At 42.4% G+C, this 27,486-nt stretch overlaps 2 protein-coding genes across 20 annotated transcripts in view; one reads left to right on the top strand and one right to left on the bottom strand.

The window, feature by feature from the left end:
- The window catches only part of PHF21A (PHD finger protein 21A), a 237,721-nt gene extending 211,599 nt beyond the window's left edge, over positions 1 to 26,122 (top strand). For 9 of the 18 annotated variants that reach the window (XM_059722793.1, XM_059722791.1, XM_059722795.1 and 6 more), the window contains 6 exons: positions 372 to 535; positions 9,391 to 9,471; positions 12,024 to 12,179; positions 13,701 to 13,776; positions 14,123 to 14,226; positions 16,282 to 26,122. In XM_059722793.1, the coding sequence (XP_059578776.1) occupies positions 372 to 535; positions 9,391 to 9,471; positions 12,024 to 12,179; positions 13,701 to 13,776; positions 14,123 to 14,226; positions 16,282 to 16,536 (836 nt within the window). In that variant the 3' untranslated portion in view covers positions 16,537 to 26,122. Of the gene's footprint in view, positions 1 to 268; positions 292 to 371; positions 536 to 9,390; positions 9,472 to 12,023; positions 12,180 to 13,700; positions 13,777 to 14,122; positions 14,227 to 16,281 lie in introns of all 18 variants that reach the window. The other 9 variants (XM_059722806.1, XM_059722805.1, XM_059722804.1 and 6 more) reach the window with 4 other exon arrangements.
- LARGE2 (LARGE xylosyl- and glucuronyltransferase 2) overlaps positions 1 to 27,486 on the bottom strand; it is an 87,723-nt gene that overhangs the window by 13,642 nt on the left and 46,595 nt on the right. Inside the window, exon 16 of one of the 2 annotated variants that reach the window (XM_059722787.1) lies at positions 26,068 to 27,470. The exons of the other annotated variant lie outside the window; for it this stretch is intronic. Coding sequence (XP_059578770.1) covers positions 27,434 to 27,470 — 37 coding nt within the window. The 3' untranslated portion in view covers positions 26,068 to 27,433. Of the gene's footprint in view, positions 1 to 26,067; positions 27,471 to 27,486 lie in introns of those variants that run through there. 2 annotated transcript variants of the gene reach the window in all.

The following is a 27,486-nucleotide window of genomic DNA, read 5'->3' as shown; positions in this document are numbered from 1 at the left end:
ACTGCCAATAGATCTAGCCTAATAAATGAACAGTCTAATTTTTAGGAATGAAAAGAGGCCCCGCACCATACTTCTGGGAGTCCTTCCTTGATCCTCTGCAGAGCCTGTTTTCACTCTCCTTTGATATGCATCTTTCAAATGTTCTTTTCTTGAAAATTCTGCCTGTAGATGTCTAAAAATAAATGTTTAAAACTTTGTTTCTCTCCTTTTACTTGTGGCTTTTATATTAACTTCCTCTCTGTGCTGCATCATTTCCTTTTCATGCTAGCCAATGAGGACCACTGGCCAAAGGTATGTAAGATCATTTTTCCCCTTTTTTTTTGTTTTGTTTTGTTTTGTTTTTTGTTTTGTTCCCTGTTGTTAATGTGTAGGTCGTCCACCTAAATACAACACGGTGCTGGGGTTTGGGGCTCTAACCCCTACATCCCCCCTATCCAGTCATCCTGACTCCCCTGAAAATGAAAAGACAGAGACCACATTTACTTTCCCCGCAACTGTTCAGCCTGTGTCCCTGCCTAGCCCCAGCTCCACAGACGTAAGTAATTCTCGGGGAGGGGTTTGTTTTTGGAAAGACATGCAGAACCAGCCACAGTGGAAACTGGCACAGATTTTGTTTCTTTAGACTCGTTCACAATTTGTCATGGTTCAGTGCGGCAAAGCAGACTGAAGCCCTTTAAACCCCTTCATTTTTACCTCATTGTGCCTGTGTTCTTGTACTGTAGATATTTTATAGCTTTCAGTCATTGATGGGAATATTGGGATGAACTGGTCATAGTAGAAGAGCATGTTTCCTTTGTGTAGAGTACCTGAGATCTTGTGTGACTGAATTAAATCTGTCATCCAGTAAGGAATTGGAAAGAGGAACATGCATCTTACTTACAAAGCTATAGTAGCAATAAATTGTTTCTTCACTATAAGAAGAGGAACTTCTTGGATCACCTGCCGGGCACAGTGCTTGGAGCACTTGTCACAGGAAGTTCGTGTGCTGTGACATTGAACATTACTTCGCCTCTGCATTCCCAGCTCACAAGACTTTCCCTGTGCAAATTTAGTTATCCTGGTACAATTTCTAAAGGAGCAGATGACAATTTATTATTAACTGAAACATAAAGATTTTTTTCCCTTCAGTGCAGAGCTTGTCTTAACTGACTTCCTAAGAACCATCCATCAAATTCTCTATTCTTCTTGTTCCTTCCAGACAAAAAATGGTGACAAAATGTTAAAGAAGGCAGAGTAGACTTAAAAGTCATACCAAAACCTGAAAAAGCTTATGATTGAAAAAAATAAGGCTGAGTTATTATCTAGACCATTGGCCTGTCCTTTGTTATCCTGATACCATAATTAAGACTCAGTAAACTACATTTTATTTCAAAATGGTGAATGCAAGAAAAGGATCTGCACACAAATCTGAGGATAAAGAAAATAGTGTGCTGTGACTTTCTATACTGGAAATAGAGAACGTGAAAACACTAATTACACAAGTATTTTCAGCACTTCTCATCTGAACATAATTCTTCAAAAATGATTCATTTTAGTGATTGCTCAAATGATCTCTGTTTACAGGTAGAAAATACACTTGTTTCTTATTGCCCGTGCTGCAAACTGCCCCTGTAAGGGTCAGGTTGAGCGTCTTCCACTTCACACATTATCACCTGTAATAAAGGTCTGGCAGCCAAATTGGAACTTCAGTATCACCTTTGCAGCTCCATAGTCCCCTTTATGTTCCTACAAATGTGACTTCTTGCATCTGGTGACCAATGCTATTGATGACATGCTAGGTAGAATAGAATTCAGCTGCTTACCCTTGAACTATTGGCTTTAAAAGGCTAATAGGCATACACAATCAAAAACTAATCACTTCTGTCACTAAAGATGGCAAATATAGTTCTGATTAAGAGGGAAAACTGAGTAAGAAGGGCCATTTTTCATAGTTACTTTTCAGAGTGGAAGAGTATGTTTATTAGGAAAACTTTTCTGACAACCAGATGAATAAGGCTGTGGAAACAGTCTCCCAAAGGAAAGCTGTAGCAGTCCCGTCTCATGGGACTTTTAAAACTAACCTGTACAAATGACTAGAAAAGGTGCTGTGGTGAACACTCTTGCATTGGCCCCAAGAGATAGAATGGCTGATCTGTCCCTAACTTCTGATTTACTCTGTCTTGTCCATGGAGCAGAGCAGATTCTCAGAACAATTAGACAAGATGTTATCCTGTATATTGCAATACTGGGCAGAGTATTCCAGAATTTCAGCCTAATCCAGAAAGTCCTTTCTTGGGTGTTTTTGTCTCCATAATTAAGCATACTTTACTATTTTAACAATAGTTTAAAAAATACAAATATTCCAAAAGAAATGTGAAAGATAACAGCAACATAACATAGATGGTCAAATGTCTTATATTCCTGTACAGATATATAAAACTTGTTACAATTATCTCTCAACTCCAGAATGCTATACTGTGTTGATACATAGCACAGTACATCCTCCAAAATGATACAGATCTCTATACCAAAATGTTAACAGACAGGTTATCTAGTTTGTGAATAGAAGGCTGCATTAAAACATTAATACTAGTTCTGTTTTGATTTTTAAAAAGGACTTCAATCTAAATGCATATTTTCCCACCAATCTGTCTGACTTTGTAGATCAGATAATTCAAAAGCATCTGTCACCCTCATACTTATTTCCATTAAAATAGAAGCATTCTGGGTACCTATTTCCCTTAAAGTAAAAAAAAATTCTGGGAGCAGAAATCACAAAAAATGTGAGTCCATTTTTAAAACAACTCAGTTCATTTGTTTTAAAATTTGAACTTTCATATTTATGCTCCCTGAAGTAGTAGTAGCTATTACATGTCAGGTCTATTCTGTTGTCATTGTGTGATGTGCTGGGATCCTGGTTTTCTCTGATTTTAAAAAAGTCTCCAATTTTCAGTTAGAAAAAGTAACCCCAAATCCACATTTTTCCGTAATTTCATAGATTCATAGATGCTAGGCTCGGAAGGGACCTCAACAGGTCATAGAGTCCAACCCCCTGCCCTGGGCAGGAAAGAGTGCTGGGCTCAGATGACCCCAGCCAGATGCCTATCCAGCCTTCTCTTACAGACCCCCAAGGTAAGGGAGAGCACCACCTCCCTTGGAAGCCCATTCCAAATTTTGGTCACCCTTACTGTGAAAAAGTTCTTCCTGATGTCCAGCCTAAATCTGCTTTCTGTCAGTTTGTGACCATTGTTCCTTGTTACCCCAAGAGGCACTCTAGTATAAAGATACAAAGCTGTCAACAAGAAGTTTTGTGTTTTGTTTTAAATCTTAAAATTTAGGGCATGTTATGGAAATTCAGCAAAAACGGCTGAAAAACCCTAATTTATAGATTGTAAGGCCAGAAGAGACCTTTTGAATAAGACACCACTAATATATAGATATACATGTAGTGATGTTTCATTTTAATTATGGAAAAATGTGGATTTGGGGTTACTTAACTGAAAATTGGGGATTTTTTTAAACTGGAGAAAACTAGGATCCCTGGTAATGTGTTTCTTAGTAGCTTTATTTAGTTAGAGGAGAAACCAGTGGTCTAATATAAGCACAGGTCTGGAAATCTAATTTCTGTTTCTAGACATTCACGAAAGCAGCGTGCAATCTCATAATTTCTTTGTGACTCACTTTCCTCATTTGTAAAATTAAGATAACAGTGGACGGATCTACACAAAACGTGACGTCACCATAGCAATGAGCTATGGTGATGTAACTCATTGCTATAGCGACATAGCGTCGATGCCGCCACTATTGTGCAGTAGCAACCAGCTTGTTGCTGCTGCACAGTAGGGTCAAAAACAACTTGTGTGCTGCCAGGACTGTGCAATACTGGTGAGTAGTGCACAGTCATTTAGTACTTGCTGAAGTACCAACTGTGCAGTGAGGGGCATGTGTAGACATGTCCAGTATTTCCTTTATTCACATGGGTATTGTGAAACTTGGTTAATATTTGTAAAACACTTTGAGGTGCTTGGCTTGAAAATGGTATATACATGCAGATATTAATTATTTAAACACAGCAATATGAATGGTACTATATATGAAGACAAAAAATTGTGGTACCCAGGACAGGTGCTAGCTTATAAAGGTCTTTTTCTATTATACAGAGCATGGGAAACATTGCTTATTGTTTTCCTCTTCTTTTTTTCCCCAGTGGCTTTAAACTTAAAATTTGCTTTCACCAAATTTAAATGATTTGTTTTAAAACTGTCCATGTTACAAATCTGCCTCATGCAGAATTTTTTTGGCAAGTTTCACCTAAACCAACTTAGCAATTTAGCTGATTCTCAGAACTAGGTTATAAAAATACAGAAAAATATGTTGTTTTCCCCATTTAAGAAAATGTTTTAAAACTATTGTGTTGGTACCTCTGGATTGGAACCTCTGTGCTTTGGAGCAAGGACTTGAAATTTGGGCAGGGAATGGTCTTTGTATCAAGAATGTTTCTTTTGCCAGTCCCATGAAGACAATACTCACATTTGGCCAAGCTACGTTAAAAAAAAGCCAAAGATTCAACTGAGCTTATTGGCCCATGGGGTTAACATAATTAAGGCACATTGGTTTTGCAGTCAGTGGGTGCATCTACACATGCATTTGGTCCAGGATCAGCCATCTGGGCAGCCAGACAGTCATCTACACAAGCAGAGAAGCAGGAGCAAATTTGCTGCTAATAACAGCAAACTGCCCCCGCTTCCTGGGGCCCTGAAATGGGCCCCTGCCGCCACCAGGCTGGGACATTACATGACTGCCTGCTGCCTGGTCAGGGATAATGTCCCGCCCCTCTGGCAGCAGGTAGCTTCTGGACCCAGCTCTTTAATCAGGGGCAGGGGACTTGGAAAGAGCTGCAGGGGAGGGGCAGGTCCCAGCCAACTGCCTTGATCCACCAGTGGGGCAGCTAACAGGTAGCTTGCTGCTAGATGCCCCACCAGTAAATCGGGACAGGGGGCTGGGACCTACCCCACCCCTGCAGCTCTTTCCAAGCCCCATACCTCAGTCAGCTGAATGGGGCACAGGGCTGGAGCCTACCCCTGATCAGTACAGTCCCCAGCACCTACTCTGCAATTGTGGGGCAGAGGCTGGGGAGTTTGTGACCCACGCAGCTGCATGAGCGCAGAGCTGGGTGGGGAACAGGCTGGGGAGCCTCTTCCCCTCCCAGCTCTGTGCTCACAGAGCTGGGTGGGGAACAAACAGGCTCTCCAGCCCATGCCAGCAGGGAGCTTCCAGCGCCAGCTCTGCAATCATCTGATGCTGGGAGATCCTCATCTCCCAGCTGGAGCTTCATGGTTGTCAGCGACAGTGGGGCCACTGCTGTGAGATCCTTATCTCCCAGCCCGAGCTCCATGGTCTTGGGGCTCAGGGTGGGAGATAAGGGCTTGCCAGCCCCCTGTTCCCCATATGTGATTGTGAGGCAGAGGCTGGGAGATAAGGATCTCTCAGGCCCTGCTCCCTGATTGCTATCTCAGAGCACGTTGCTTGGAGCTCCCTTCTGCCAGGGCTGGGGGGCCTAGTCTCTGCCAAGGCTTGGGTAGCAGAGCCCGGCCTGGCAACATGCAGCTCCCAGGGGCAGGGAGCAATCTCCCGCCCCCTGGTGGCTGGCTGACTGGGAGCAGGTTTGCTCCTGGTCAGGCATCTACACAAGTGCTACTGCACCATTACTAATTACAAGAAAATTTGCTACTTGCATTTGCAGGTAGCAAATTTAAGTGCAGTTAGCGAGGTTTACTGTGCAGTAAGCTTGTGCACGTGCTTACTACTCAGTAAATTACGCTAATTCACAGTAAAGCATCTTGTGTAGATGTGCCAGGTAGCACACAAGGGAGTACTGTAGCCAGTATGACATCCAGCTGCCTTTGACTCCCCATCCTATATGACCGTTCACAACTGAGTTGCCTGAGAACACAAATTTAGAGTAGAGCTTAAACTAATGGCTGTGAAGCTAGTATCCCATGGTATAAGCCTTTGAAAAAACTCAGTTTATACATGCTTACTAGAGTCTGGCAGCTAAATTGTCCCGTGATTTCAGCTGCGCTGAACATGCTGCAATTCCTCATGGCTCCTTCATTTTGACTAGACTTTGTGCATACCATTACTACTGAGTATGCTCCCCTTGGACTTGAGTACAACCTTCCATGCAATTATTCTTCCTGGCTGCCAGAAGTAGCTGTAACTCTTGAACTGAGAGGACTGTTACTTTTTTTTTCTTGGGCTCTCCCATGAATCAGAGGATGGAAGAAGAAAAGCTGCAGTCTGGGAGGAAAGGGACAGAAACGGGGTAAGAGAAAAGGGTAAGAGCATGAGGTGGATATGGGTTAGGAGTGGAAACTGGGAAGATAGAGTTATAGGAACAAGCAGTGGGGGACCAAAAATGAGGACACAGGAATAGGAATAAGAGATTAGAATGAAGGACAAGAACTTGGGAAGAAGAACGAACTGGGGAGGGAGAGGAGAACAAGATCAAGAAAAGAGAGAAAGGGTTTGAGTGGCAGCCAGACAGTAAAAGTATAGGTACAGGAGTAGAGCTGGAAGAGAGAAAGGTAGAATGGGACAGGGAGACAGAGGTGACGCATAAGTGTTGACAGTCGGAGGACACACCTCTGTGCCGCCCTTGCTGCCTCTGGGTGCTGGCTCTGACTGGGATTCAGCCTCATGCCCTACAGTGCAGAAATCATATTGCCTTTACCGCCCCTGCTTCTGCTAGGTCCTGGCTCCAGCTAGGCCAGTGGGGCAGCTCTGTTCCCCACTATCAATGCAGAAATCTGGGAGGGGGGCACATGCCCTCTGTCTGCCCCCCCCCCCTTACCAATGCAGAGAGAGGAGGGCTGGCATAGGGCAAAAGAACCTGCAGCCACTTCACAACACTCCTTACTAAAGAACCTGAAATTAAGCCTTTTATTCTCAAATCCAAGTGTTCTTTTGTATAGCAGATAGGTACATAGAGGCAGGTTCATACAGAAGATAACAACCTTCTGTTGCTACCAATGGCTTTTTTAGCTGCAGTACTTTAGGTCTGTATTGTGGCTGTAAAGATCCCACCCCTTATGATGACTCACATAGACAGACCATTTGTTTCCATGCCATATTTTTTTTCTATTTTTAAGTTCTTGCATCCAATAAATAAAAATAGTATTAAAACAATCCTTCTGGTTACAAAGTCAACTGCTAAAAAACTAGGAATGCTAGAATTGCGATTGCATTTGTTTGTACAACTGAAATTCAGATGCATTTTGTTTATTATAATAATTGTTAATTGCACAATTGCATACTATTTTTCCTGAAACATGTATGTATATGTTATTGTTTTGTTAAGTTCTGTTATGTTAGTTCATGAAGTACTTCAAGACTACCCATACCAAAGCTGTACTTGTTACAGGAACAGACTTAGTTGCACAAAAAGTGACTTTAAGTCACCTTTCATGTTTTCTCCATTCAAGGGCTGGCAGCAGGCCATCTCAGCTCCAAGCTGCCAGACGTGCAAGGGAGTCATTTGGGCCTTTGGATGATCAGAGTGTAAAAAGAGTGCTAAAGGATGACAGGGCCATTGCTGAGAACATAAATGTATTCTTTGTATCTGTCATCACTGTGGATCCTTACCAGATCCACTTCTCTCTAGAAACAAGTCTGTGGAGCTGACCCACATTGAGGTTTCAATAGATGAGGCTATGAAGGAAAGTGAGACACTACACTAAACAGTAGCAAATCACCAGGACCTGATGGCATTTATCCTAGGGACTTGAAGGAGCATGAATTGGAAATTACTGAACTCCTAACTGTAGTATGTGACTTCTCACTCAAAACAACCTCTGTACCAGAAGACTGGAGGGTTGCCAATGTGACTCCAATATTTAAAAGGGCTCTAGAGGGGACCCAGGGAACTACAGGCTGGTGTGTCTAACTTCAGTTCCTGGAAAACTGGTAGAAACAATAATTTAAAAAAAAGAATTATTCAGCACATATGAATGAATATGACTTGCTGGGGAAGAATCAGCATAGTTTTGTCAAAGGGAAATCATGCTTCACCAACCTATTAAAGTTCTTTGAGGGTGTCAGGAAACAGGGGGATCAGGGGGATCCAGTTGACATGGTATATCTGGACTTGCAAAAAGATCCCCCATCAAAGACTCTTAATGAAGTTAGGTAGTTATGGAATTACAGGGAAGGTCCACTTGTGGATTAGAAATTGGCTTAAGGATAGAAAACAAAGAATTAATATAAGTGGTCAGTTTTCAGGATGGAAAGATGTAAAGTGGGGTCCTCCAAAAATCTATACCAGGACCAATGCTGTTTTAATATATGAATGAGCTGGAAAAGGGGGTGAGTGGTGGGGTGGCCAGGTTTGCAGATGATGTAAATTTATTCAAAGTTATAAAGAACAAGGCAGACTGCGAGGAACTACAGAAAGAGCTGTAGCATTATTGAGCAAATGGGCAACTAAATGGCAGATGGAAGTCAGTGTAAATAAATTTAAAGGGAAGTGCAGGGACAAAAATAAATCAAACTATATGTACACTGATGGGGGGGGTCTACATTAGCTGTTACCCTACAGGAAAGAGATCTGGGAGTCATTGCAGACAGTTTGCTAAAAACATCATCTCAGTGCTCAGCAGCTGTCAAAAAGGTAAACAAAATATTAGGAATTATTAAGAAATGAATTGTTAATAAAACAGGAAGTACATTATGCCCCTTTATAATCCATGGTGTGTCCATACCTTGAATACTATGTCCAGTTTTGATCCTCAGAGAAGAGCAGCAAGAATGATTAGTGGCATGGAGGGGCTTCCATAGGAGAAGAGAGTAAAGATGTCAGGCCTATTCAGTTTAGAAAAGAGATTCTTGAGAGGGGACATGTTAAGGGTTTATAAAATACTAAATTGTGAAGAAAAAGTAAATAGGGATTTATTATTTACTGTCATAATACAAGAACTAGGGGTCACAAAATGAAACTAGTAGATAGTAAGTTTTAAATGAACAAAAGGAAATTCTTTTTCACATAGCATGTAGTTAAAATATGGAACTCATTGCCACAAGATGTAGTAGAAGCTATGGTTTAACCAGATTCAGAAAGGGATCGGACAAATTCTTGGAAGAAATGTGCCTCTGTAGCCATTGAGCATGAGAGTTAGAGGTACAGCATCTGAATCGCTCTCTAGAGGCTTCAAGTGGGAGAGAAACAGGGAAAAAAACCTAGTCATACCATATTCTCTCTCCTTTTCAGCATTCATTCTCTGCCACTGTGTGACACAGGATACTAGGCAAGATACACCTATGGTCTGACCCAGTAAATGGCAATTCTTAGGTTCTTATGTGAACTCTCAGCCTCAGCAAAGCTGCACTAACATATACTTGTCTGATGGTTCACAGGCAGCCCTGTCCCAGAAGCCAAGAACAGCCAGAGTGCAGCAAAGTAGAGGGAGCACACCACAGCAGACAAGCCCATGTTGTGTATGTGTGTTTGTGTATGTGTGACAACGGTAGGACCTGGGACATACAGTATTTGGGGGATCAAGTATTAGCTGCAAAGAGCTGATGAACCATCCTCCAGTTACTAATTCCCAGGAAATGTTTTGTGTTATTCCATTACTGCTTTCTATCATAGCCCTATGAAAATAGGGCTGTGAATTTTGTGTGTGTGTTACCATTCCAGTTGGTTCATACGGAGTACATTTAGATTGTTGATGTGCTACTTGTTAACTAGTCTTGTTATTTGAATCATCTTTCAATAGTTCATTGAATTAGAATATTCCACACCTAAATTGTTACTCTCTTATGCAAGTGTCACTCCCACAAGGAAATCAGCCGCTTGTGTTCCTGCTTAAATCTAATACTTCAGGTATCAAATTCCATAGCATTTTATGGGTCTGATTCTGCAATAGACTTGGCACCTCAGGCAGGGTACTGAATGGTCTTCAATGCCATTGTGCTCAACTGAGAGTTGAGGTTACTTAGCATCTCACATAATTGGGTTTTGCATTAGCATAGAACTGCAGAAGGCTCCAGGAAGTGTTTCCTTTTATTAGTTGGTGGCAGAAGAATTTCTCATTGTTTTTATTATGTTTCCTTTTTGTCTTTTGTTCCTTCCCTGCATCTAAACAGTTCAGGAAAGAGGAGAAAGAAACTCTTTCCATCCTGGCTACACAGATCCCTTCATGGAAGTCAGGAAATGACATTGATATGATTCTTCAGTTAATCTTTAAGCATTCTTTAGTACAGAAGATTAAACAGACCCAGGACCTAACATTTCTTTGATCTGTGGGAGTTACAAAATCAAAATATGGCACTGAGCTTCAATAAGGACTTTAGAAAACAGGGCAACAGTGTTAACCTTGCGACTTAGGGGAAGAAAAGAGCAGTTCCCATCAGACTAAGAACTTATTGCTCATGAAATGTGAAAGTTCAAACCTCAGCAAGATGCATCTGTGTGACTTTGTTTGAAAATATGTTGAATACATTATAAAAATATATACTACTTGTTCTTGCCCAATAACGTGTAAAAGAGCATGGCAAAGTCTAACATAATGCTAACATGGCCAAGTCATCAAATAGCATATAAACTAACTCTGTTCAAAATGGAGCTTTTTGAACAGACTGACATTTCATATTAAAGAGGAAAACAGGTACACTCTGCCTCATTTTATGCAAATTAGGTTCAAGGTCCTGAAAGCCTTCTCTGTGGAATGTCAGTTGAATTCAGCAAAGATCCATGTGCAGGGGGTTTAAGGTAGAGGTAGGACACACATTCCCTGGCAATTCAGGTGGGCAGAGTATAGAATTTAGGTACCCTTTTCTGTTTCCTATTTTTTAATCTGTTTTCCTTGTGTGCCCTTCAAGCATCTCAGATAAAAATATTACCAGAGATGCGTATGACAGGAGGAAAGAGGGGGGCATGAAACAAAAGCCAGATCTAACTTTATTTTAAATTTTGCACCTGGTGGAGTCATTGGGCGTTAATATTGGGGAAAGAAAGTGCCTCTGATGATGAAAAAACAACTAAACACATTTTTTTAAAGGGAGACTTAATATAAGTTCTCCCCTGTTCATAAAAATACTTAAATCTGTGGGTGGATGGTAAGCATTTTCCTTCTTGGTATTTTTCAGTTTCCTCATTATGTCCCATGCCCTAGGTTGATGATGAAGCAGAAAGCATTACTCATAATAGATAGACCTATTGCTGAGCCACAGCTTTCCTGGTGTAATGTGCAGTAACTTCAGTGAAGTGAAAGGAATTTTCTCAGGATATTGAACAGTTTACCATGAAGTAAAAGGGCATGAGGTACTATCAGATGTCAGCTTCTCTGAGAGAACTGCATGATCTTACCCTACAATAAGTAGGTAAAAACTTAAGTAAGTGAAAGAGGGCTAAGTTATTGCAGTTTAGCTTTCATCTACAGTGGGAAACGTGTATGCACACAGGGAATTACTGTACATCTCCTGCTGTGCAATAAAGCTCCATCCCCTTTTGCCCTCTGGTAGGTTGTTCATACCTTCAAAGATAAATTTGGTCCATTTTTTTCATTTATAAACCAGAATACCTTTTGCTTTAAGTATAACAGTTTGAAGGGGTGTCATGTGTGGTCTAAATTCTTTTACTAGCCACATGTGGGTTCCTGACGAAAGATAGTGAACAAAAGGCAGCCTCATTTGTACTTTACCACGATGGATCTGTGCTTGCATCCAAAGAGTAGATGGTCCAAGTGTGCTTCTTGTTAGTGCCATCAAAAATATTTGAAAGTTTTCTTAACTTATATGGATGATGGCCTAGCAGTTGTTACTAGAAACAAGCATTCAATATGACCTGGAGATGGCAGAGGAAATCACATTTCTGACATCCTCACTGGTGTTCCTGTTTCATTCCTGAAAAAGGGCTTGGCCATTCAGAATCCACTTAGCAATAGATTGTGCTGAAGAGTTTATGTTCAACTAAGATGAAGATGTCAAAGGTCAAAGTTCACATTTTGCCTTCTCTCTCCCTCCCTCCCTCCCCCTTCATTTTATAGGGCGATATCCATGAGGATTTTTGCAGTGTTTGCAGGAAAAGTGGGCAGTTGCTGATGTGTGACACATGTTCACGTGTGTATCACCTGGACTGTCTGGACCCACCTCTGAAAACCATTCCCAAGGGCATGTGGATCTGTCCCAAATGTCAAGACCAGGTATTGTTTGACAGACAGAGTTACATACAGTGCGCTACAAAGATTTCTCTGGGCTAAAGAAAATAACCTGATCAATTTGGCTTGGCTAGATCAGGACAGCCTGACATTGAGCAAATCTATTTGATCTGTAATTAGGATTGTGTGAATTTGGTCAAATTGCCACTGTGAGAAAGCTCATGAATACTAATCCTTTTAAGTCTTGTTTTTGTGCTTCCAGACTCAGGGTCTTTTTTTTGTTACCCTTGTATTACAACTCTGCTTTTCTGGGGCAAAGGATACAAACTTTTGGGAAAGGTTCTCTGTGACCCCCTAGGGCTTTTCCTATAGCTTTCCACTCTTAATTTCTTATAAAGGTGATGGTTCTTTGTTCAAAATAAATAGGGTATTTGAACAAACCTACCTTTCATAGAGAAAATATTAAGCCACTGCTTTCCTTGTATGACTCAAACATCAGAGGAGCTGTTGTTCCTGTTCTCTTTAGTGATGCTAATATAATGCCTTTAGATAAAAGATTTGGACTTTTTCTCATAAAATCCTTCTAGAAATACTCATAGGTTAAGATGAATAGATTATATTTTAATATTTCATCTATAATCACATCAGGAGTACTTTGGAACTTCCAAAATCACAGATGGATTGCTGTTAAGCCAGCAACTAAAAGCTATCACCGTTCCGTCTGATTTAGGATAATATTGTGGTAGTCCATGTGACCCTCTGTAAACCAGATGATATCATAAGAAAGAAGTCTGCCATTTTCATGTGCATGTTACACTGCTCAGCGAAAAACAAGTAATTGGAAGTAACTTGAGGAAAAATCTTGCTCCATTTACCATCCTTACTTGCCTTTATTGCCCACTTCTTTGTTATATTCAACTGACGGGTCACCAAAAGTAAAGAAAAAAAATAAAATGTCTCAGACATTTAACTTTGGAGTGACTGAGGCCTCAAGTCCTTGAGGTCATACTTCTGATTTGCTATCAAGAAGACCCAACATTTTCATCCTCTTTGAATAAGGTAATTTAGGGAGGAGCCTAGACAAGAATGGTGCTTACCCTTCTGAGGAGGGTTTAGCGATGGTAGTAAGGTGCTTCTGAGACTGGTTGGAGACAGGATAGTATTGTGTGTTATGTGTCAGATAAGTCTGACATTTAGACATGTAGTATGGAGACTGCTCTAACCATTGGAGGCTTTCTCCAAGAATGATCTAGATCAGTAGTTTGTCTGGACCATAAAATCACACCCCTGTCTCCTGGCAAGTTTGAGTTAGGTACGTTGCCTTTTCATGCTTCTTTAAGTTTCACTAGTTGGCTATCTTTGTATGAGGGAATTCAATAAAATGGTGACATCTGTGATAAACAGATCTTTGTGGGAGCTATAGCACAGATGTGAATAATTTTCTCTTATAAATCTTGAAATAGGCTCACAGAGCATGTTAACAGAGTTGTCTGACAACATCCAAGAAAAACTTTATCTTCTCTCTCTCCCCCAGCAGTAAACCATGCTTACACTTTTTTCTTTCAGATGCTAAAGAAAGAAGAAGCAATCCCATGGCCAGGGACTTTAGCAATTGTTCATTCATATATTGCATACAAAGCAGGTAGGAAAACAGAGGAGAATGCTTATGCTTTGCTTTTGATTTTGGAAAACATTATTCAGGTAATAGGGTCAGGTAATACTTGCTTTTCAAGAAGAAATAAAGGAGAATAAACCCTTGAAAAGCCACATAATAAGTGAAAAAGGTACCCTCTGTATTTTATGAAAGCCTTGTATGACTCTTCACTTAGGCAGGTGCATTTTCAGGTATTATCCAACGTGCTAGTTGTCAGATGACTCTTACCACTGGTATACCCATTGTGTAAAGGAGCTTAGAAACTCCATCTGCAGGGCATACAAGGGACCCTTTAAATATTCATCACTGAGAGGATTAATACTCCCTTTTGCAGCAAAAGAAGAGGAGAAACAGAAGCTACTTAAGTGGAGCTCAGATTTAAAACAGGAAAGAGAACAACTAGAGCAGAAGGTTAAACAGCTCAGCAATTCTATAACAGTAAGTATTGCTCTCCCATGTAACCTTACACTTGTGTCCTGCCTGCTTACATGATGCTAGAATGAAAGGACTACAAAGAGCAAGCCTGAACACGAAGTGTGAGCCTGATCCAACTTCCAGTAGAGTCAGTGAGAATTGAGTAAGTTTCTACTGAACTTTGCTCTTTTCCCTGCTCTTTAGAGCTTTGGGAAGTGTGAAGGACAGAAACTGTGAACTCACTTTGCCATGCTGGATGAGATGTATGTTGCGTGGGCTAGTTTTACATAGTAGATGCATAGTAAACTTTACTAGGAGCAGTTGATAAGCTGGAGGAGCAACCTGTGGAGACTATTGGTTTCATTTTAATTTGAATAGCTAGGCTTCATTGGTGGGACCTAAACCATTGGTGCATGGCACCACCATTTCCAAGATGAAAGTGACTGTAGTGTACTCCATTTACTCACAGATTTGGCCTGCAGGTTTTTGGCAAGTTCCCAAGATAGTTTCAGTTAGGTAAATATGTGGTATCTCCATATATAATAATTATATCTTGCCATTCTATCTTGGTTTGTAACAGTAGCTGTAATCTATATATTAGCAGATCTTTGTTTATCACCACAATACACAAATTAGGCCCCTAAGTCATTGCTGCAAATGTGAGCCCCATTTAAAATGGTATGGAATTATAAATGCTAAATTCTTCTCAATAGCGAATGTTTGCAACAATATGTTGCAATGTTCTAATGTTCGGAAAAGTTGATATAGTGTACCTTTGCCTCTTCTATTTTCTGGCTAAGGAAAATGTTTATAAGGTTTGTAAGGCGTCCCATGTCTAAAGTCCTTTTGCTGATGAGTACAATAGAATAAATCAAATAAATAATATGTGGTATATGAAAAGGCTACATGCCTTCTTTTAAAAAAGAAAATGTCATACTGGTGGTAAGTGGCACTAACTGCTCTGGAGGCATGGCATGGTATGAATAACAGTGATGTAAATACTCCAAGGATGTGCACACATGTAGTCCCCACTCACCCAAATTCCTCTGCTCTTGACTAGAGGGACTGTCTGTGGGTGAGGACAATTCATTCTTCATGGATCATTCGTCATCTACTGCCTCACTGAACTGCCAGCAAAGGACCAATTAGAACCAATTATATAGCTGGGGTTCTATGACGCTGTCATCCATAGTTAGAAACTGGACTGGGACCAAGAGGGTTTGAAGAGCAGTGGCAGACAAAAGGCTTTGAAACTTTAAGGAGGTTGCAGTCTCTGCAACCTGCATGTTATAGATATAACAATATTGCCTTATCCTTTTTCTTCTTGAGAGTTTCAGCCATAGATGTCAGCAGTATTTTGCTCCTGGAACATTAAGCAAGTGTGTTTTTTTTTTTTTTTTTTTTTAAGCTAACTTGTCTTGACTCTTATCTTTTGATGAGCTATTTGGTTTTCTGAAGTTCATAATGGAAAATGACCACAAAATATAATTTTAAAGTGAAGAGGGGTCTGTCTCTTTCTCTTCAAGTCACCTTTTGTATTTATTGGGGGGGAAGTGGGGGTGATGTTTCTGCCAAAACAGGCTAAGCTGTGTGCAGAAGCAAAGGCTTATCTCACTAGTTGGACCCACACGCTGTCAGCAAAGTCGGCTCATACAGGACATCTCCGTTTGCAGAGCCGAGGTAAGGACATTTCAGAAATACAATCTGAAAAGAAAATAACAAAACCTTGCAGTGGAAGGTATCCCCAGGATCCCCTTCAGAATAGACACAAAGGGATGAAGCCAGTTCTGCTAATTCCCGAAACTACAAGGGAGGTGACACAAACAGGGGTAGAGTAACTGGTAGTTAGTTGCCTACAAGCAGTTTAATTCCTCTCTTGGTAAATACTGATTCATCTGTGTGTGCAGTTTTGAGGCTGGTCCTCCTCAAAACTGGGAAAGTGAATTTACAGGTACAGTTCTTTCTTGGATTATTATCCGGATTGTGATCCTTTGAATTCCTTTCTTTACCGTCTTCAGTTCCACTAGATACCTTTATGCATATAATGGTTGAGCTTCTTGTTGTTCTAATTTGCTGCAGAAATGCATGGAAATGAAGAATACCATCCTTGCAAAACAGAAGGAGATGCACAGCTCCTTGGAGAAGGTAAAACAGCTGATCCGCCTCATCCAGGGTATCGACCTTTCAAAACCCATAAACTCTGAGGTCAATTCAGTAGCCGTCTCCAATGGCATGGACTCCACTAACAATGCTATTGCTGCCACCTCCACCCCAGCCCCTTCCCCTTCCCAGAGCTGCATGGTGAACTGTAACAAGGGCGATGAGACTAAATAACACAGTAAAGTAAGAAGGAGCCAAGGGAGGTGGCGGCGAGGAGGAGGAGCAAAATAACGAAACTCTAGAGAAGCAAAACTGGATTTCTTCTGGAAAGTGCAGAATTCTTTAGTTCTTTGTTCCAGAGAGAGCGTGAAGATGCTTGTGCCAGGCGGCACCGGAGTTTGCCAATTGATCCTTCTTATTCTGTGTGTACATGCAAAGTTTGGATCATGTTACATGAATAGTGCCAGCTGGGGGTTCTTTGCCAGCACCATGCCAAGTGAAATAATATATTTACTCTCTATATTTTACACCAGTGTGTGCCTGCAGCAGCCTCCACAGCCACTATAGGTTTGTTTTATTTTTGTTTGGGGTGAGGAGCAGGGATGAGGGAGGAGAGCAGGTTTCAAATCCTTATTTGCAGAACCGTTTGTTTAGCTAGGGAACAAACAAGTCCAAAGAGCCTGTGGGCTTTTCCTGTTTCTAAACTCTCAATACTATTAAACCAAAAACCAGAAATATAAATTAATAAATCCCAGTGCCCAGAGGGGACGAGTCTATCAAATAAACAGTATTTACTATTGTTTAGACAGGAGATGTACTAAAGGAATGGGGATGGATTTTTCACTGAGTAACCAGCATGTGTGCCGGCTGGGGATTTACTGTTCTGGCAGCTTCAGGTTGATCCTGTTTCTTCACATTAGACAAATGAAATGCATTGCAGAATTGGTTTGGTTTGGGTCCTTGAGGTGAACCAGAAAGCCTTTGCTGGGTGTGGAAATGAGAAGGCCAACCAGTCAACTTACAGCATCGGAAAGGGGGTGTCCCAAGGGAAGATGTGTGTCTGAGATGTTACTTGAAAATGAGGTTCCAACACTTTTCTATATTTATAAAAACAAAAGTATCCTGAACAAAGTAGCACACGACCCAGATGTGTGAACTGAACAGAGAAATGTCCTTTTCTTTCATTTCCTTTCTCTTTCTTTTGGTAACAAGAACTAAATAAGGAATAGAAAAGCTGTTTTTCAGGCTGACAGTCTAATTAAAGAGGTAGATGGGGCCTTGCATGGTATAGATTAGAAGTAATAGTGTCAGTGAGATACAGTGAGTCGTCGTGAGTCCTTGTGTCATCGTTTTGGGCACTGTTTTTTTATGCAAGGGCAAAATCTTTGTATCTGGGGGAAAAAAAACAACTTTTTTAAATTAAAAAGGAAAATAAAAGATATTGAGGTCTTCCTAGTGTTACTTAAAATAAGATCAAGGTAAGAAACATTGTAAAAATTACAAAAGTGCTATTTGTTTCCTAAACAAGTGATTTCTATTAAAAAGGTGTCAGAACTGGAGAAAATGCTGTGTACTTAGAATTTTTTAACACAGACTTTGCTTATTCTGATGACATTCTGCTTTATGTTTGTGTTTTAAAATCCAGCGGGACAGGTTTCCATAGACAATCTCATCCATGCCACTGGCTGGACTCTAAGCAGAATCAAATTCTAAAATGCTGGACCTTGCCTCCATCTGGAGGAGCTGTGAGGCTTGTCTCTGCCAGTATGGCATCTCCCCATTCTTTTATGTGTTAGTAGCCCAGAGAAAAGCATTGGCAGCACGATTGTTAAAGCCTTTATGTTTTTGTAATGCATAAATATGGACTGATTAGAGCCTGGGGATGAAAGACAGTGGATTTGTTAGTCCTGAAATCTCCTTTTGTTATATCCTCTTATTTCACCAGTCTTTGTCTTTCATATTATGGTGCGACTGTGGATAGTGGAACTTGCCTTGTGAGCGCTGTTGTCACAGGGATTGTATCAGTTGAGAGTGCTGATCCTGGCCATTCAGCAAGTGTGTCCTGTAGCTACCCAGTTTCACAAATGCATATAGATGTGTTGGGACAAACCCTGTTTCTCTGAAGTCATTGGCAATACCCAGGGGAGCAGGGTTGGGTCTGTAACATGTGAGCCCAGGCAGAACTCCTTGTGTGGTGGTGAGTGGTGTGAATGCTTAGTGGTTGGGCAGGGCTGCTCTGCTGCTGGTGGTAATGAAATAATGAAGAGCTTTTCATTGATGCAGTCTGCCTGCTTTGTTCAGAGCAAAACAGTGAATTCCCCAAACCTACATAGCCTGAGAGTCTCTTTGCTGCCACATCTCACATATATGCCTTTGTGGGATTCTTGGAGTGGTTTCCTTCACTCCTCTGTCTTTCAAGGGCCCTTCCCTCTTTCTCAGTGAAGTGAACATGCACTTTTTTCAGCTCTGAACCCAGGGGTTGATCCTCAGTTCTTACTTACACTTGTCTGTAGGTCTGGGAGAGGGTTCGTTGTGTGCTCTTTTTGGCTGGCCCTGTGATAAAATGGACTTTATCTTCAGTTGCCTGAATTCTGTTTTGAAGGCAGGTAAGATGCAGGTAGGTATTGGTTAGCAGGAGTAGCTAGAGCAAGAAGGCAGGTATCAAATGCATTTAAAACTGACTGTAGGAAATATGCTTTTTGCATGTAACAACACAGTTAACCCATGGAATTAATTTCTACAGGACATCCTTGGAACCAGGAGCTTAGTGAAATTTAAAAAGGATTAAGTATTTAGAGAGATAATGAGAGAAAATGTGCTAGAAATAAAAGCAGTCTTGCTTTTGGATTTAGTCCAGCAACCAACTGCCCAGGGTCAGGAAGAAACTTCCCCGTGGACAAGTTATTCTGTTATTAGCCATAGTGGTGTTTCTAGCTCCTGCTTCTGAAGTCTCTGGTACTGTTCACTATCAGAGACAGGATTCCAGAGTAAACAGATGCTGGCCTTAGCTGTCTTTGCAATTCTCACATTCCCCCCATTCAGTGTTATCTTCTTAGTGCAGTTTGGACTATTACACATACTTTGTGACCCCAGATAGTGAAAAAGCTGAGAACTATTTTGATTTCTTCTATGCCCATTACAGGAAAGGGCTGATGGTGGAATTTGATGTTGACTTTGCTCGCTTCTAAATATAGCACATCACCCAGGATGTGTCAGTGTACCCACTTCCCCTTTCCCAAGGCATCTGTTCATCTCTAGAGTCTAAATATATCCTTTCAACCTGGTTTGGCCTAAATTCCACTTTTTGTTAACGTTTTTTGTTGTGAAAATTCCCCCTGGCTACAAAAACCTGCTTTTAAATTCTACTCTGACCTTTAAGAAATGATCGTAACTTGAAGTTTTTGATGCTGGTGAGGGGATCTTTTCCCTCTCTGATCCTTTGTTGTATACAGACTCTCCTACAGACTGCAGCAACATCAGTTAATAGAGATGTACCATTCTGAGAGCTGTGCTGACATTGGCAGTGATGCTTCCTACACAGTCATAAGTAAACAAGAGACATGTCTGCCCAATCAGGAACAATGGGAAGAAAGGGAATTGTTAAATAGGAAAGAAAATGTATTTTCAAACTGCTCAAAAGGGTCTTCTAACAATGGAGAAGTTAAAACTGTTCGAGAGTTAGCTTTTAAGCTCAAGCTGGCACTAATATCTACTGCTTTTTCTTGTGCTCAGTACAGACTCATGTGTTGAAATCTCCCTAGTGCTGAATTCCATTTAACCAAGGCTGAGTGGCAAGTTACAGTTCTCAGCACTTAGCACTTTGTACTTCTAAAGCACTGTGCAGGTCTTAACTAGTTCTGGTAGTACTGCAGGGAGTGGGCATTGACTTATCCCCATTTTAATTTACAAGGAAGTGAAGCCACAGAGCGAGCTGGTATCACACAGGTTCCTGACTCCCAGCCCAACATTCAGGGCTCTAGATATTGCTGCCTTTCTCCATGGTTCAGAAACAGAATAACTCAATTGCAGAAGTAGGCTTTCCCTCACTTTGCAGTCTCTCCCAATAGCTTGACGATGCAGTTGTCAATGAAAGTGAAATTATAAGACCTGGCTAGAATAATTAGTCTTGTGTTTAGATGTTTAGACTAGAAATGTGTGCAGGGTTATACAAAACACAGGCAGTTCACCAGGCCGTATGTAAAGGGACTATTGCTGGGCAGGATAGGCAGCTTATATGTTCTTTTGAATACATTGCAACTAGCTGGCAATTATCAGTGGCAGAATAACACAGTAGTTTGCATGTGAGAAATCCTGGTGAAAAGGATCCTTTTGTTACCTAAGAAAGACCAGAAGCTCATTTGTCCATAATTGTAAACACATTTCTAATGGCAAGAATAAGAATTTGAACCTGCCACCCTAGAAATGAAAGGCTGGTGATTTTACAGGCAGTTCTATCAGTTGTGTTATTGATGGTGATTAATGTATCAATTGAAAGTGACAGGGTGTCAGAAAGCAAATTCATTGCCAAGCTGGCTAGAGTTGTGAATGCTAAACATGACTTCTCAACTTCAGAACATCCTCTTCCATGGCCTGTTGCAAATTCAGCCCTGGAGGTGTGGCAAGCAGCCGAAAAAGCCTAGGGTGAATTTCCATGTCATGCCAGGAAGCAACAGAAACTTGAGGAATATGTGAAATAAACATGGACATTTTCTTGGAACCCTGAGGCAGAGAGACTTCATCAGTGAATTTGCAGTGCAAGTGTTCTCTCCCAGCCAAGCTGCGTCCTGCCTCTTTTGCTTTCTCAGCGCTAACTTAATACATTTTTGAAAAGCAAATGCACTTGAAAAAAAATGGAGCATTCCAATGTCAAAGCAGAAATTAACTGTTTTTTCTCGGCGTTGTGCCTGGTCCAGACTTAGCTAGCCTCCTCAACTTCCAGCCTGGGAAAACTCTATGACCCACTTTTGGGCCACAGCTTTCCTGAATGGAGGTTGGGATGTTTTGTTGCACCTGCCAGTAAGCATTTTGTTTGCCAAGTCCATCCACAGCTTCAGTCAGGGCAAGGCAAGGGCTCTGGCTGACATCTGAGTGAACCATAAAACTGGGTCTCCTTCAGCACCTTTCAGGAACTAGATGAGGATAGGTTTGGTAAGACTCAACTTATGGCACCTCACGTGGTTTACTAACAAATCAGGCATGCCTGCACTATCAAGAGAGCAGGAGGAGCCATAAGAGCTGTGGATCCAGGGTGTTCCTGCACCAGAAACATTTTCAAACAACCACTTGCCACCTCTTCTCTCCTCTTAGCCCACACAGCCATGCACAGAGCACACCAAACAACCCCCTCAGCAGCCCAGCCTGAGCGGGTTCCTGTTCTGTCCTGTTGTTTGTCTGTAGAAGATTTTCCAGCAATTATGCTGCTCTTCCTAGTCATGTATGCCATAAAACTCCGTCCATCCTATCTTCACCTCCGCTGGTCCTGATGAGCAGAACATCATTTCTATTCCGTTAACCAGCTTTGTAGATCCATGACAAATTCAATCTGGCTGGGTTGCCACAGAGGACGTATTGCTAAGTTTACTCCCAGCTTCTGATGCAGAGAAGAGAACCCACAGAGGCACCTTTTTCAGGCCAGAAAGAAAGGAAGGACAAGTTTCCCCGTTTACCTGCTAGGCTTGGCATTATCAAGGAATCTCAGGCTCGGCCAGGCCAGGCCAGGCCAGCAAAGGGCATTCACAGGCTTTACTGGCACTCATGGATGCACTCCTCAGTTTCCTTAGTCACATGGCACAAGGTCTCTTAAGGACTGCAGCAACAGGGAGGTTGGACCCAATCTCTGCAGCAACACACTGCCCTGAATCCAGGCTGTTAATAAGCTGCACCTGACCCAGGGAAGCTGAGAGAATCATGTAGCATTAGGAAGAAGCAGGGGCTTTAGACTTGATCCCCAAGCTACCATCCTCCTGCCTGCCCTCCCTAGAGGCTTGTTCCTCCTGAAATACATCTATGAAAGGCCAGGATACTTTAGAAATCCTATGCAGTTCTCCCTTCCTTTGCACGCTCCATCAGCGGGGATGAAGTGATTGTTTGTGGGAGAGGAAGCAGGCCCCAAACCCTTCCTATCTCTGTCCCCACCACTCATAGCCCAAGTCATTTCTCTCTGACAAGGGCCTGTATTGTTCATTCTCATCATAAAGTTAGGGAGGAGGGCTAACTATTCTTGTGCCTTGTACAAATGGCTGGAAGAATTAGTGCAGTGGTGGGTATGGTATTTATTGGTGAATAAAAATGACAGGCCCCTGTCCCAGATAGTTAAGTTTAGGGTGAATACATGTCCCCAGAAGCCAGGAACAGGTCTGTTTTAAAGTAATTTTAGTGTCTGTTATCAGTCACGTGAGTAAACTTGTCTGCAAGCTGCCTGAGAGCACCTGCACTGCAAAGATCATCTCATCTGTGAATGAGTCCTGAAGCTGGCCTCCTCCAGAGTTGATCAGGACAGAGTCCACACAGCTCCCAAACTGAACAGAAGTCTGTTAGTAAACTTCTGGGAGCAACCTGTTGTTCAGTCTGCCAAGGAGTTATGGTGCTTCATTTAGCCAAAACTAGCTTTTATTAATATTTGGGTGTTTTGCATCTCTACACAAACAGCACCATGCTCAGCAGAACTTATGGAACCAGTAGTGCTAAAGGAAACAAGCTCTCTACCTGTCTGTTTGCACGTCTGCTTGAGGCTGCTGCAGTCTGGATGCCTCACCTGGCAGTTCTGTGCCAAAACCTGTTTTTGAACAACTGTGTTCAGCTATATAGTTCCCCCCATTTCCTTATGGTGTGGCTATTTTAGGGATGTTTGCACTGGGGTAATGTCATTGCTCAAGTTAGATTGAGGCATAGTTGCTTTATCTAAGCAAGCCTTTTGAAAGGGCCCTTCAGAAGGCTAGTTTGGAGAACAGCTTCAAGGGTGGAGCCATTGCTAGAGTCTTCTGATGGCTGCCATCTGGATGGAGCGGCAGCCAGTCAGCACCAGGTATGGGGGGAGCTGCCCTTTTTCCAATTCAGTGTGCAGGGGTGGGTGAGAACAGCCTCTTCCCTGTTGGCTAGTTGTGCAGTGTCCAGTTGCATCAGATGTTTCAGAAGTGAAAAAGCCACTTGCCTGGGTCCGCTTTGTTAAAAGTAGTAAGGGTCTGATTTCCATTGCCAAGTGGACAAGAGGCAGGGAAGGCTGCTCGCTGGGCCCAAATACTAAGTGCTGTCAGCCTGTTGCTGGTTGGTAGCATGGTTATCATTTAGAGATATGCTTTGTGTTTTTTGTTTTTTTTATCATTATTTTTTACAGTGCAGTCAGTGTAAACTCAGCCACTTCCAGACCCTTTGTCCAGCAGCTTTCTGAAGGCTCCCTTTAGCAATTTTGCTAGAAAAGAAATGAAGAATAAATTGCTGCTCTGAGCCTGAAGAGACTTTAGATCTTCATTTTAGATGAGGCTGGGACTGAGGAATTCCTGAGTTGTGATCCCAGCTCTGATACTGGTCCCTTTGTGATCCTGGGTAAATCTCCTTATCAAAATTGTCAAGAGTTACCTTCAATTTGGAGCACCCAACTTTACAGCAAGGCCCTGGGGTTTTTTTGTTTGTTTGTTTCCTGAAGCACTGAGTACCTACAGTGCCAGTTACAGCCATGGAAGCTGCAAGGACCCACCCTCTACAAGTCAACAATCCAGGTGTTTCAGACTAAGGGACCCAAAGAGCAATGATTCTTTGGAAAAGGCCACTGCCACCAACACCCCTCCTGCCAGCTTCAGCTCCCCTAAATCTCTTAAAAAGGGCTGACAGTTGTCACATTGTGAGCTGTGTTTTTTTTCATACCTTGGGCACCTAGCACTGTGCGCGCTAAGAAAGTAAGCACATTGGCAGTCAGAGCTGAACAGAGCAGAAGGCCGCATGTTACCACTTGCTAGTCTGTAATTTCTAAACATAGTTTCACATGGTTCCTCATTTTAATTATTGTTGGCATAAAAATAGCACCTGACTCTAAGGCTGAGAGTAGTGTCTCACATCAGCTCTTCCCTTTCAAAATACGCTTTGCCTCTTAGTCATTCCCACTTTCTTATGCGACAGGCAGCCAGGGCCCCTTAGGGAGATTTTACTACCAAGCAGCTCCTCAGATAAGAGCCAGCTTCCCAGTCTGAACACGCTAGTTCCGCCCAGCTGGAGATTCCTCCTCCGCTCCACACAGTGGCTTCATTGACCAAAAAAAAGTGTGCATGTTTATTCAAGATAACTCCTGGGTCTTAGCCACCTACTGTAATGTCCTGGTGGAGGCAAAGCAGTGTAACTGCTCAGTGAGGTCGACTAGGCAAGATCCTGCCTGGGTGTACGTGCGTGCCCTGCCTCACTGCCTACTTACAGTCAGAAAACAAATGTACAGTCCTTACCTTGCTGTAGCAAAACCTGTCTTGTGTGTCAGTGAAGACAAAGCCTGGGGGCCGAGAGGAAGGAATAACTGGCAAGAGCTGTACTTGCATGGTAGCAGGGGATGGAATACTGTAGGAGAGAGCTAGGCAATGCCAGGCAGCAGATTATGAGTTTTGAAGTAGTACCATGTCTTGTGGGGGATTACTAGCTGTCATCTTTAAGCTCTTCCCTTTACCAATGTCTTTTGCCACTTATATAACAGGACCTTAGTAAGGTCGAGGGAGAAACTCAAAGCAGTCTTTGATCTCTGTTTCACATGCCAATAAAATGTAAGATTAGTGCCAATTCTGTCTTGCTAGACTTGCAGATGTGGACACCAGTCCAGCAGGTGCTGTGCTGGGACCCACACAAGAGTTACCACACAACTGCAGAATGAAAATTGAGTCCTGGGTCATAGTTGAGCTAACAAGCTATGGCTAAAGACTGTACCCTGCCCTGATCCTCTGGCTCCTCCAAATTCTTTTAAATGTGTTTAATACCGATTCCCACCTCCTGTGGCTTTGGTCCCCTGCCTTCATTGGCTCTACCTGTGAACTGCCTGGGATCCAGTTCCTGGTAACTGGAGAACAGGGAAAGGCTTTGTGAACTGGGTTCTAGATAAGACACAAGAAAGTGGCATTCTTGATGGATCATCAGCTTCTGTTAAAAAAAAACAAAACCAAAACCCTAAAAAAACAGCAACAAAGCAGTGGCTCCATCAATCCATAAGCCTGTGGCAGGACTGAGGTGTTCTCATGACTAGCTGCTTCAGGGGAAATGTGCGTGAGTGTGAAGTAGCAGCAGCAGCAGCTTGTCTCCCCAGTACAGGCAGTGGGTCTGGTACTTGGGGGCACCTGTAGGTAAGGTGGCAGGTTTTGTCTTTAGTTTAATAGTTTTCCACAGCCATTTGTGCTGTACTCATTCATGCACAGGAACAAAGAACTGAACATGGCAATAGCATCTACTGTCTCCCCATCTCTTTTCCCTTTGACATTCGTGCCAGACCAACCTAGTGTCTCTTGTGCTGCCTCCATTTCCTGAGAATCTCATATCATTGCAGGCCTTGGTGTAAAATACCCTTTATGAATGGTACCACTTTGTTTTCACAGACTCGCGTGATGCGGATACTGACTCGTGAGCTGGTTTGGATTTTTTAAATATCTCTATTTTTTTTAGCCTGATGCTCATAGTGACCTGCAGTCTCTTTGCTGCCTTCTCTCTGTAGCCTTCAAGTCCCTTGTGGTTTCAGTTTTGGTACAACTGTGTTTAGATTTTAGCAAATTAAAGTTGGGGAGGGAGGGGATACAGAGCATCTGATCAATTTGTATTTATTTATTTTAACATTTTACTAAATAAAACACGATGAAATCTCTTGGCTCTTTAGCTGTGTTTGGCAGGGGGGTGGCAGCTTCTCCCGTCACCTGCATGGGGTACCAGGACCAGAGAGGACCATTACGCTCACAAGGCATTTAAAGGACAGTTCTTGAGTATGTGATGCACAGGAATCGGCACAGAGGAGGGGGGAGCTCAGGAGCTTCCCTGCTACAAGGAGGAGAAATCTGTCAGCCCCAGGCCGAAGCTGACAGTGCAGCTCCGTCAGACAGCTCTGCTTTACAAACAGCAGCATCTCATTTCAGCTTGCGGCAACTCCCTGTTCCAGACCACAACTGGGATTCGGTTCAGAAAGGCAGCGGGAACAGCAGCAGTGGCTCTCGTGACTGATGCTGCTCAGGTGTTCAGCTCACTGCTCAAACACTTGTTTGATGCTATCCAGCAGAAGTTGCCCATGAGAGTTGGACTGGACCTGATTTTACTCCACCATGGAGGCTTTCAGTCTTTTCAGAGTGCAAGCCACCTCTTATAAATGTGGCTTGTGAGACAAAAGAAAGATACTGTTGTAGCATGGTTAAGGCACACCAGTTTCTATAGCCACGGGCACACAAGGCGGTGGTGCAGCCAGTATCATGTCCAGCTGCCCAGGGCAAGGCTCAAATACAGACCTCAGGAACATCAGGATAAGCTGCCCTGCTTTCACTGGTACAGAAACAAAAGAAGTCACACTGGTAGCCAACCCTGTGATCATAGCAAAAATCCTTAGTAGGAACCTGGCCTAAAGCAAAGCTTTTGCATTTAGGTTAGGCATGGCTAATGCATCAGTGTAAGTAGCTGCACTTGAACTCACTGCTTTTTCCTAGAACCCAAGTGGGGCATTGGCTTTAGCTTGACATTAGCTGGTGGTGCTTCAGGATAGGGAAGATCTAGTTAAATACATGCATGGCTCAGGGCAGGTGGCTTGTCCTAGCACTGCTTTTTGGGGAAGAAGCTAGGAGGAAAGAAATCTCTATGATGATTGTAAAGCAGATTTCGTAAGCCTGGAAAGAGTCTCAAACTGCACTTCTGCTCTTGCCCACCTGCCCAATAGACCCTTCCTACCTCACCTTGCTGCTTCTTGGTGCAAGAACTATTGTCCATTGGAATAAACACTTTTGAATGCCTGTTAGCTTCATCAAGCCAATGTAGCACAGTGCAGGGGGCTGGATTCCATTCCAACTTGTACATTGCTGACTGACCTGGCTGAGAGGTGCTGACTCGTGCTGTCCATGTGTTTGCCCAGATGTAAAGAGAACTCCAGAGGTGGCACTGTAGAATTTGACATGTAGTAATGACTTGAGATGCAAAAAGCTCAGCTCGACTCTTGGGGCCCAGGGGACTTTGCAACACTAAAAAGAAAAAAAA

This window comes from Alligator mississippiensis, chromosome 2 (genome assembly GCF_030867095.1).
Source record: "Alligator mississippiensis isolate rAllMis1 chromosome 2, rAllMis1, whole genome shotgun sequence".
Taxonomy (NCBI): domain Eukaryota; kingdom Metazoa; phylum Chordata; order Crocodylia; family Alligatoridae; genus Alligator; species Alligator mississippiensis.
Note: the sequence above shows the minus strand (reverse complement) of the source record. Positions and strands in the feature narration are given on the sequence as shown.